This window comes from Hydra viridissima, unplaced genomic scaffold (assembly GCF_058129835.1).
Source record: "Hydra viridissima isolate aposymbiotic clone 2 unplaced genomic scaffold, HvirCarnegie_v1 scaffold_15, whole genome shotgun sequence".
NCBI classification, from domain to species: domain Eukaryota; kingdom Metazoa; phylum Cnidaria; class Hydrozoa; order Anthoathecata; family Hydridae; genus Hydra; species Hydra viridissima.
Window position 1 is genome coordinate 5,392,864 of NW_028324314.1, and position 12,310 is coordinate 5,405,173.

The following is a 12,310-nucleotide window of genomic DNA, read 5'->3' on the forward strand; positions in this document are numbered from 1 at the left end:
TTTAAAAACTAAATCACCAGAAAACTTACCAGTGTGCCTAATGTTGAAATAAGTTGTTGCTGAAGATTGATTACATTTGTAGCATGGCTGTTGGGTTTCTCATGAATCACTAGAATCACAAAGTTTGATTATAAAGTTTTAAAATAAAACATGGGCCTTCAAAAGTAGAAGTTGAAGTAGAATTAGAGATAATAAAGTTACAGATAGTGCAGTTATAGATAAAATTATTAATGGCAGAACTGTCTATTTGAAAGCAATATTAAAATATTTAGCATTATTACTAACATTTTGCTTAAAAGTAACTAATATAAGTAACTACTAATAAGTAATTATTAATAAGTAATTATTAATAAGTAATTATTAATAAGTAAATACTACAACTTCATGTGGTTTTGTCAAGAATTTAAATTCTTACTTTTGACACAAATTAAAAGTTCATTTGAAGTATTCACAAATTCTGGTAACTTAACTTGCACCATATCTGGTCGAGTCAGAAACCTGTTAAGTACAAAATAAACTTTAAAAGTCTTATACTACTTTAAATCAAATTTTATAATTCAAATTTTTTGAATTCGTTATTTCAATTTTTTTAACAGTTTTATGGTTGCTTTAAAATCACCTTTGTTAAAAAAAAGAAATTTCAGTAATTAAGAAGTCATGCTTACCTTGCTCCACATCATCAGTAAAATGTTAAGTGCTGTTCATGTTCAGGTTTTATAGATTTTAGTAGAAACATTTTTGAAACTCAACATTCGAATTTCACTATAGTTTAAATTCTTAGGGAAGACTTCATTAGATTTTAAATTTTTTTTAGATTAAAAAAGGAATTTTTCATGATTAGTCAATTTTTTATTTTCTCAACCGGTTTCAGCTTAGTTTTAAAACCTGCTAAACAAATACAATAGAAACCAGGAAACCTTTAGCACTTACTTTGCTAGTAGATAAGCACAAGCATCTTTACATTTGTCAACTGCCAGGAAGTATGGCTAAAGAAGACAAACTTTTCAAGCTGCATTTAATTTTTAAAAAACAAAAAAAAGTTATTTAAGTTTCCAGATGAAAATAATTATACAACTTTAATGAAAATAATAATATCAATAGTGAAAATGTTAATAAATACTATTATAATAATATTAAAAATACTAACAATAGTGTATATTTTAAAAATAATGAGCATATATAAATGATACAAATAAAAATTATAAAAAAATTAAGTTTTAAGAACTCTATTGCTTAATTTACTTTTTTACCATAAGACAAGTAATGCAAAAGCGCTAAGTAAAAAGAATGCAATCAGGTGGATTAATTTAGAATAATAATTATATAAGTAAAATATTTTGTAGGAAAATGTAATTGTTTTTTTCATTTGTTATTAAATAATTTTTTAACAAAGTTGAGGAATTTATTATAGAACACAACATAACTTTTTTTTTATGTTGTCAATTATTTGGATGCAGAGAATTGTCTAAAAAAAATCAGGGTTAATATTTACAGCAATTTCCAAGAATAAAAACCTGTTTTTAATACAAAAAAAAAAAAAGAAAAAAAAAATCCTTGCTTATCCTTTAAGTTTTTCCTATTCACATAACAAATTTAAAATGGTACCACCAGGCTCAACCAAGCAACTAAAAGCAATCTATTTCAAGTAATTGTTTTTGAATTGGCTTCATTAAATCATTACCAATATTATTTCTAAATAATTCTAGAAAATATAATTATTGTTTGATTTGCTAAAGATCATCAAAAGCATTCTTTGCCAACACTTTCAAAACCAATAACATGGTAAATTTTCAGCTCAATACCAAAAAACTCCTAAATGAGGGATTTTGTTTAGCTTATTTGGCACCAGGATTGTTGAGCCATATTTTAAACAGAAATAGCTGCTGAAGCAAAGAAACTCTCAATTTATATTGTCAATAGTCAACATTTGGAACATTTAAGTTGTTCATTGAAAGAATTTAGAAGAAATAACCAATCATTTGCTACTTGAAAAACAATTCTAAGATTAATGAGCTAAATAGAGGTGATTTACCTCATCAAACCTAAAATTGATAGTGGAGGATCATTTTTGAATCAAAATTAAAAGATTGCAGGGAAATGATAAAGCATATAGCCTTTAAGAGAAATCTTTAAAATTGATAACAACTTCTACTTGATCTACTAATTGAACATTGCAATAGTAAGAAGTTCAAGAACCCTATAAGAACATTGAAGGATTTTATCAAAACAAACAATACAAGGTCAATTATTTCATGTAATCTCAAAGTTGCCAACCTTTGGTGTGCAATTCAATCACATTCTAGCAAACACCATGCTAATTACAACATGAAAATCTTTCTGACAGAGAGGAGTCTCAAGAACTCTGAAGAAGAATCACAACAAGTTTGTTGCAGGTGAATCAAAAAAAACTAAGGCCAGGGATTTTAATAATGTGATCAAAACTTTATTGGCTCTTGTTGAACTCTGAACTCGTTATAGATATGATCCTACTGATGGAATATCATCTCGTTTTGGGGATTGTTAAACATCTGTTCAAGAAATCCAGACTAAAAGCAAAAGACTGGCCTGTAAAGCTGAATATTCAGATGCAACCATTTCAAGGCAGTCAATTTATAGAAAATGAATGCAGTAAGCAGAATCTTGACATTCTTCAAAAATGTTAGGTTCTTTAGAAACATCAATTAATGTTTCAAATCAACTTAAGCATTCCAAACTCCACTTGCTAAAAACTAATAACTATGTTATTCAATTAAAAAACAATTTATTTTTGTACTTTTCACTTTTAGGTAACATTATTTATAAAAAGATTGTGGTAAAAGAAGATATAACGTTGTTGAACCTTGTAAATTGACGAAGTTTTTAATCAAAATCGTAAAAATCAAATATTTCTGTTAGTTTTTCAGTTACTCTAACAAAAATGTGTATATTAACATAAAGGTTTTTCTTGGTATTCACTGTAAATGTTAACCTTGATTTATTACAGATTTTAGTAGATATTTTAATCTAAGAATAATCTGCAATTAATATTGATACCAATAATGGGATCATTATTAAGTTTTACCAGGGACAGTACCATAACACAAACATTAAACACCTTTTATGGGGCCCTAAGTTTCTTGTTCAATGTATATTATTCCAAAATATAACAACACTTTTTAACAATTTTTAATGTTTTTTAATTACAAAATCACCACATACATAACAAAAACTGTTAGGAAAGTTTTTATAACCATGGTTAGTCACATTTAGAGCATATGGGCAGAAAATTGAGATTAAGTTGACTAAAAACAAAAAGCTGTACACAAAGAAGAATGTTTACGGTAGTATATTAAAATGCACAAATATTTAATGAAAAACCTTATTTTTCATACTCTGCATATTCAAATGTAAAAAAAAAAATGGTGGGTGATACAACTTTTTATTACTTTTTTTGGACTTGGCACATCCAAAAACATAAGAATTAAGCAAAATTGTTATTTTATTGTTGGCCTGTGTAATTGGAGATTATACTGATCAGAATAGGAAATGGAATCAGAATGGATTATGGGAATTAATGGGAATTTTTTAGGAGGGAAAATAAAAGTTACTTATAATAAAAAGATAATAAAAATAATAAATTGCCTTAAATTAAAGTTGACCAAAAATATTGGTTAAGTTAATTTGGCTGTTAACCATTGATATCAACTTTATTGGAAAATTTTTCTTTCTTTTAAATATAAGAGATCATCTTTCTTTTCAGATTTGATCTTATGATTGGAACAAAATTTAGAGAATTTTAGGATAAAAAAAAATTAATTCTCATGGTTTTAGTATCAAAAAGACTCACCATTACAGCATCATAAATTCTGTTTGTGATACTTTTTCCTTTGGAGTCACCATCAAGCTTTGCAAGATCAAATGGGATGATACAAATAATTGCTAACCACAAAAGTAAAACATAACGGGTCTCCCATGTCTAAAAGTAATGACACTTTAACTAGTTTTAGATCCAGATATAAATTCTTTTTTTTAAATATAACAAACTTTTTAAGCTTTTTTTTTCCTTAGTAACTCTTTTTAATGGTTTTAGTAAAACAACTCTTAAAAACATGTATAGGGGATAATCCAGTTGAATATAAACAAATTTGTGAAATAGGTCAAAAGATCCACAATTTATCTATAAGCCATAGAAACTTGCATGGAGATTAAAAGTATTTTTCTTAAGTAACTTGACTCAAGTATTTAAAATTGTTCCTCTAAATTTTATTTATTGTGTAAAAATTGTCCTTTTTATTGTTTTGTTAGTAACAAAGAATGAGAATGAAAGCTGTCAAACTTCTAAAGTCAAATAATCAATTTTGATTTATTTTCCAACATAACTCATTTGTATAACCACAAGCAATCTGAAATGTGGTTTTAAATTGCAGTTTTAAAATAATCTGTTTATGAGTCAGCTCATAACATTTCATTATAAAACAAGACAAATCATCAAAGTAAACAAAAAAGATGTCTTCCATTTTTTTTGACAATTTACTTTTCTTTAGTTATATTTAGGGATGGCAAAATCCCAGACATTCTCAATCCCGGGATTTCGGGATTAAGATATTTATCCCCGGGAAATCCCAGGATTAATTAGGAAGCAGAAAAAATTATTGGCAGTGAAGCATGTGAAGAACAAATTTTTAAGTACTCATTAAACACTGAAAAATGATTAATTTATTGATAATACAATTATATTATTAATAAATTATTCATTTTTCATTTTTTAGTTAAGTAAAATAGTTCATTTACTAATTAACCTAAGTAATTTAAATTATAAAACAATGCATTAAAAAGATAACACAATATAAGTAAAAATAATATGAATATACATGAGTATACATGAATTATATACATTTTTGAAAGTACCACCTTAAAAAAAATGAAAGCATCAATCATTTCGTCAATTAACCGCGTTTGATTTTTTGAGCATAAAAACCAAGCCGCTGAGAATGCTCGTTTGGACTCCACACTTGTTGGCCATATAGATAGTATATAATCATATGCTTTTTGAAGATGATTACCTCTTGTGGCACCACTTTCAAATATTGACATTTCTAATTGAACTTTAGAAGCTATAATTTCTACCCTTATAGGTAGTGTTTGTGTTACTGCCAATCCTTTTCCCATAACTTCATTTAATTTTTCACTAACAGTTTTGATTTTATTTTCACACTCCTTGCTTGATAAAGTCTCGCTCATTTGAGCATCACTATCACTATTCACCTCTGCTGATGTAATTATATCTGCCAAGCTTAGACGCTTTATTAGGTTTATTATAATTTTTTTATTTTGGGCACTTGTATTTGGTACAAAAACATCTGGGATTTTGGATGAAGTAACCTTGCCATTATGAAGATAATAAACTGTGCTGCTTAATGGTGTTCTCCTCTCTTTAATTCGGTGACTCAAAGCGGCATACTATGGTTTTTCAATTTCAGTTTGTTGTTGTTTTACTTTGGTCAGCATAAACTCTAATGCAATATCAGCTGTAATTAAAGTTGCGTTTCGTTGACAAAGTGCTTCCACAGTTGCTTTAACGGGAGTCAAAAGTACCACTAAATCTGATATGGTTCGATATTCGTTTTCGTTCATCTTAACTGAATTATCAAAATTGGAATCCAATTCTAAATCTAGAAATGCCTTTTTAACACAATACTTTAACTTGTCAACTCTTTCAAGCATAAGAAACAAACTGCTCCATCAGGTTTTGCAATCCATGATTAAATGGATGACCTTTCTAAACTCAATTTTTAAGTACTTTTGTAAATAATTTTCATTTTTTGTTGGGGATCTTTTTAAACATTTTTACAATTTTTCTGACTTTGGTTATAATAGGTCCTGTAATTTGATGTTTAATTGTAACCTCAGATGTTTCATTAATTAACAATGAATCGTTCGAATCTCACGTACAATCTTCCTCTTCATAAACGTATTCACTATTGTAATCATTATCTATGTTATCTAAATTTGCAAAAGCAGTGTTCTCATCATCTAAACTTTCATCAACTTCCAAGTGACTGGTGTCTTTTTTGTAAAGAACTAATATAACTGCCAGTTGTAGAGCGTGGGCAAAGCATAATTGTTGATCAATTTCTAGAATTTTTCCAAGTTTCTTTATAATGCTTGCACCATCAGTCGTAATACCAATGATACCATCCTCAAGGTTTATTTTAAAGTTGTGGAGTCTTTCTTTTAGAAGTAAAACACACTTTTCTGCTGGCATAGACTCTAAAATGCGAATCAAACCTAAGTTCCAATAACTTTTCAACTCATGTGCATTCACATTCATATATCTACAGTTTCCAAAAGAAGTCCACTCATCAAGTGTTAAGGAAAATTTAGAGCCTCTTGATATTTGATCAATTATTTGTTTTATAACTTGCTTTTTAATCTGCTCGTAGTAGTCTAATACCATTTTTCTGATAGTATTATGTTTTTTTGGGACATTTTTATATCTTCGTGCAACTAATCCGACTCGTATATCAATGAAATTACAAATTGTACTAAATGATATACCATCTTTTGCTGCCATATGCGCCAACACTTCAGATAGATTTTCTTCTTTTTTCAAACTTGTTGAAAAATAGTTCGTGATTTTTGGTTTTTTATTTTGAGGTTCTTCTTCTAAATCTTTTGAATTTGAAGCTCTAGTGGATAAACTTGGTACTTGCAATTGCAATTTTACTTTAAGTTTATGTTTAGACAGTAAATGGGAATGTAGACCTTTTGTTAAACCACCAGCAATTTTCAATATTTTTTTGCATGTACTAACTTTGCACATGGTTGTTTCATCTGTTCCTCTTAAGAAATGTCTCCATATCAGATTTGTGCTATTGAATTCAGCGTAGTTCCTCATGATATTTACTTAAGTTCAACTTTTTTTAAATTTCTAAAGTTCTTAAATTATTTCAACTTACGTTTCTTTATCAAATCTATAATTCTAACTGAATTTGTTACTGTGAAAATGATTACCACTTTGAATAACTGCAAAAAAAAGCTTGTTTACTTAAAAAACCTTGTGTATTTTGAAAACTTCATTAATTTAAACCGTTGTTGAAAAATTTTTGAGAATCACGCATAGATTTTGTCGCATAAGAATTGTAGGGTTCTATCTAATTTTTGCTGTTGTGAGAATTTAACTTTCAAATTTTCTTAGTTAATGTTTTTATTCCTGTCATTTTTTATAATTTCAACTATAACTCTTTTTTTATTTATGCTTCATAATTAAACAAATAATATTATTTATAAATATTTTAAATTTTTTGTTTTTTATTATTATAAATTGTTAATTAAAACTTATAATATGAAAAAAGCAGATGGAACTCTTTAATTCTGTGACGATTTGGAAGAAAATGAAGCCGAAAATTCGAAATTAAATTTAATCATTGCAAAGAGAATACAGCTATGAAATAAATATTTTACCAAAGATTATATTTACTAGACACTTTATAATGTACAAATAAGTTTATAACTTAATCCCTATTTATCTTTATTTTTCTTTTATTACATTCCCGAAATCCTGGAAAACTTTTGTTAAAAATCCCGGGATTACAGGATCAAAAATTTGCATGGAATTCCGGGATTTCGTGATACCGGGATTGCCATCCCTAGTTATATTTTAGTAGGTGATTAGTAACTAATTTAAACTTTCAAAATTAGATAAATTTTGCTAACCCTTTCTAATTCATTATTTAAAACTAATTTAGTGAGGAAAAAATGTTCATCATTAGCATTAATGTATTGCCAATAGTTTTATAAAATAAATGTAATCAAATATAAAAAAATTAATAAAACAAATTAAAAAAAAATTCAAGTGAACATTATTTGATCATCCCATCTAGGACAACTAGATTTCTGAGATGGAACAGTAAGTTGAATTTTTTTTTTTAATTTAAACTACAGTAAATTACAGTTAATTTACAGAGAAATACAGAGCACAAATGTCCATGTTAATTTGTATAGAAATTTAAATTACCATTTTTAGACTCTAAGTCTTGTTTTGAATACAAGCAAATTGAAATATAGCTATTTTAAAATAATTAGCATAAATATAGTTTTACAGTTAACAGCTATAAGCTGTGTTATTTGCACAATTTTTCCAGTTAATTATTTTGAGTTCTACTTATCCATAATAGATTTAAAGCTCTCTTTGTGTCAACAAGTCACAAGTCTGGTTTTACGGTAGTGGTTCTAAGGTAACTTCTAGATAAAGAGAAATAGAACAATAAGAGGAAAATGAATTAAATTGGGGTCTTAATCATGTGATTGTTGCCATACATTAAGATGTTTGAAGTTAAATCAAGATTCTTTTTTTGCACAGAAAAGAAAGGTGTGGACGCTTGAGTACTTTCAACATGAAACTTAAAATAAAAGGAAAATAGATATAATAACAGCTAAAGAGAAATGACAGCATGATTGAGAGGTAAAGCTGATATTACTCCATAAAAACTTCACAGTGCATTGAGCCATTTTTGGTAATCTTAGAGTAAATATGAAGTAATCAAATCAAGAGATTGGCTTTCTTAGATACCAAAATCTCTAGAACTGAGAAGGCTGGGAAAGTAGTAGCATTGTTGAAAATTAGCAATGACAACCCTACAATATTGTGGAACTACTTGATTAAAGTAACGTGTCTCAGGTGATACTTTGTTCACATTTTGTTTTGGAAAGCACCAAAAAGTTTAACAATGCATGTTAAAGTAGATGTTTTACAGGAGGATCTGATCAACTGAAATAATCAGAATAACATCAGCCATCAAAAAGCACAGCAGTTGAAGATTGTCAATAATACTGCTGAATGTGGGTTGTCACTGATTCAGAACATTAATTTCATCATCACAAACTAAGAGGAGCAAAATGTCAATCATTATTGAAAAAACCTGCAGCAACTGACATTATGTCTGAATTGTATATAGCACACTGTATACAATAAGATAGAGTTGACTTATTGTTGTAATCAACACTTGTTGTGTTCACTTATGTTATTCTACTAGTTAACAACGTTTTATTGATTTGAATTTTTTCCTTTATATATGATAGAATAAATCTAGGGGTTGAGAGAATTCATGTTGCAAACTTTCATTTTGAGTAGTACTGTAATAAATATTAAAAGCTAGAAAATAAAATAAAAAGTTCGTACTTGATAATCATTTGAGTTTTGATCATTAAGTAATTTTAAAACAATCTCTAAGTCTGAGACTTCATGCGAAAAATATCGTAATGACTGTTTATATCCCCTCACCTAAAATTTGAATAATAAAGATAAATAATGCCTTTGCAAATTAACAAATCTTAAACTGAAGATACAAATATCAAGCATTAAAAAATATATATCATAAGATAAACTACTTAAAATCAAAACCTTTTCTTATTCTTAAAAATACTTTGTCAATAAATACTATACCTTTGTAAATAAGTACAAGTACTTGCAATACTGATGCATACTAATTTTTGGAGTTTGGGAATCTTTGATGAGATTGAGCAACTTCGTAATAATTCTCTCTATAAAAAATAAGGATTTAAAACATTAAAACACTTATTTAATTCCTACAGTCTAACAAATTTCTATGAAGCATCATGAAAAAAGGTACTTCTTAACCTAGATTTAACAATTTTCTTTTTAAGTGAAAACATCAAAATGTAAAAAGGTCTTAAACTCGTATATTCTATTTTTAGGTCTTGTGATTCACTTAATTTAATTGGATTTTATATCTTTTTCTTATTAGATATATATTTTTTTCTTATTAGATATAAGAAAAAGACATAAACACCTAGATTAAAGAAAATTTGTTAAATATTATACTGCTCCAGATCACAATTTTCAAATCAGTTGAATTTAACACTCATACCAATAAAATGTAAATACCTAGATATAAGTCCAAAAGATGAGGTTGTTCTTGATAATGACCAACTATTACTATAGTAAAGTTCAATACATAGTAAAAAGAGAAAAATGCAGCAGTTCATCAAAAGATATCTAGCAATTATTATAACAAAAATAATACTTTCACAAAAAATATCCAATATTACCAGTCATTTTTTCAATATCAGTCTCTAGTAAAATTTGATGATCACATTTTGAAGATACATCATCAATAATTTTATGAACATCACTATCATGTTTAAACCCATCTAAGTTGTTGGTAACAATATTATCCTCCATTTTCACTATATTATAAAAATGTTAATAAAAAACAATTTATTCCACATTATGAAGCTTTAAATATTTTATTGCTAAAACACAATAAACTTTTTTTTCTCCAAATACTCAGAAATGTAATTTTATGTTAATAAAAACCAATTACATTTTTAGAAAACTAAAAAAAGTTGATTTTTTTACAGTGACATATTGAAGCAAAAATAACTGTGTGAAGATAGGATTTCTGAATAATCCTGCGTCATTAAGTAGATTACACTTAAAGCAATAGATTTTTAAATAGCATAACTGGTGCCTATGAAAAACTTACTTTTGACTCTAAGAGCGGTTTAATAAAGCTAAAGTATGGTTTAAACAAAATTTTATATTCTATGTGTCAAACTTTAATAGATTTATGTTGCCTTCAACATATGTGTTAATGAACAATGTTTCATTTGTAAGTTGTTTATATTTCTCGGTAAAAAAAACGCAAATGTGTGTCCCAAAAGGTCTGCAAAAAATTCTTTAAACAATATTTTACCGATTAAGAAATGGTGATAACGAAATAATCAATTGCTAGTATCGCCGTAAAATAGGACCCGTGAAATGAGGCCTTTTGAGTTTTCCCGGGAAATTAAAAGTGGCTTTGGTAAGGGAAATTTTTTCAAATTGATAACCAGATAACCAGAATAATATAGGAATATAAGGAATATACTAAACATATGACAAGAGTATATAAAATGAAATTAAGTCACACTACTATAGAATGTTTTTGGAACAAGGTAAATTTCAAGTTTACGATTTTGTAAAGAAAGTCGCTTAAAATTTTGGAAAAAAATTTAATAAATCTGTAACTACAAGAAAAAAAAATTATAATCGTTATGAAACAAGTGATTGAACTAAATTAAACGCTAAAATCAATTATAAAAATGAAAAATCTATTTTTGAATTAAAACATTTACGCAATCGTTTAACAATCAAGAAATTTAGGTTTTGCTTAAAACATCAACGGCTTTCCCGAGGCTTTCCCGAGGCTTTCCCGAGTGTTTCTCGAGTGTTGGGAAAAGATGTAAGTGAGCGTCTGTCAAGGATTTCATTAAGTGATTGCGATTTCATTCACAACAAACCGAGCATTAACAGGGGATTTTCTGTCCGACAAGCTACTTGCATAACACAAATCAAAGATACCACAATTGAAAACATCGGTCTGATTATCAAAGAGAAGAAATTAGAGTTGTTTCACAGGATGTTTAAAGAGTGATTTCTAGTATATTTTTGAAAAGTCGGTTTTAGGTTAGTGCGCAGGCTCTTCGTCGCAAACCTGAACTCTGCCACTTAAAGTGAATGTTAATAACCAACGACAACTACCATCGTGTAATAATTGAAGGTGGTTGCCAGAAACAAAGTAGCATGAAAAGACTTTTTTCTGGAAGTTTAATATCAATTAGTAGATTTCAAGGTTACCAAGAGCCTAAAAATTAAAATTTGTCTTGTACTAATAAGGTTATTGCTCAACTAACCATCTTTACTTTAAAGGATTTCCCTATATGTTTCTATGAGATTTTCCTTAACCTCTTCCTCAGCAAATTTTTTGATCAATCTCTATTTTTTATTGTATATGATAGAATAACACTTTATTTGGAAAATATTGGGCGGACTAAACCTAGCAGATTTTTTGGGATTTTTTTGAAAAAGTTTTTGTTTTTGATTTTGAAAAGAAGATTTAGGGACAAGACACATGCAGCCACACCCACATATACACCATACACACACACACACACACACACACACACACACACACACACACACAAACATACACACACACACCCATGAGATTTTCACACGGATCAGCATAGGTGCATTAATACCATGCACAAGGCAGTTTACTGATTTGTCTTTGGTATCAGAATCAGCTGCATGCGATGATGTACTTTGGACAATACGATAACCATGTTTGTTCAGCTCTATGTAACGCTTTCATTTTCAATTGATATCTTTTGCCCCAATTGCACCTCTAGTAGTCTCCTTATTTACAAGGATTGAATTGGAAGGGTTTTTGTTGTAGGGGTCAAAGTATTTCTTAGTATTATAAAACGACCCAGGAGTAAAGTTAAATAAAAATAAGATTAGACAAACAGCTCAACAGAGCTATAA

At 28.0% G+C, this 12,310-nt stretch overlaps 1 protein-coding gene across 6 annotated transcripts in view; it reads right to left on the reverse strand.

The window, feature by feature from the left end:
- The window catches only part of LOC145193115 (tubulin-specific chaperone D-like), a 37,805-nt gene extending 27,161 nt beyond the window's left edge, over positions 1–10,644 (reverse strand). For 2 of the 6 annotated variants that reach the window (XR_016447553.1, XM_090072696.1), the window contains exons 1-9: positions 10,488–10,644; positions 10,051–10,188; positions 9,887–9,937; positions 9,425–9,522; positions 9,161–9,262; positions 3,827–3,955; positions 931–986; positions 416–498; positions 30–109 (exon numbers count right to left, since the gene is read on the reverse strand). Coding sequence is in view for 2 of the 6 variants with exons in the window: in XM_090072696.1 (XP_089928822.1) it covers positions 30–109; positions 416–498; positions 931–986; positions 3,827–3,955; positions 9,161–9,262; positions 9,425–9,522; positions 9,887–9,937; positions 10,051–10,188; position 10,488 (738 nt within the window). In the remaining 4 variants the exon portion in view is untranslated. Of the gene's footprint in view, positions 1–29; positions 110–415; positions 499–930; positions 987–3,826; positions 3,956–9,160; positions 9,263–9,424; positions 9,523–9,886; positions 9,938–10,050; positions 10,189–10,487 lie in introns of those variants that run through there. The other 4 variants (XR_016447554.1, XM_090072698.1, XM_090072697.1 and 1 more) reach the window with 3 other exon arrangements.
- Between the last annotated feature and the right edge of the window lie 1,666 nt (positions 10,645–12,310).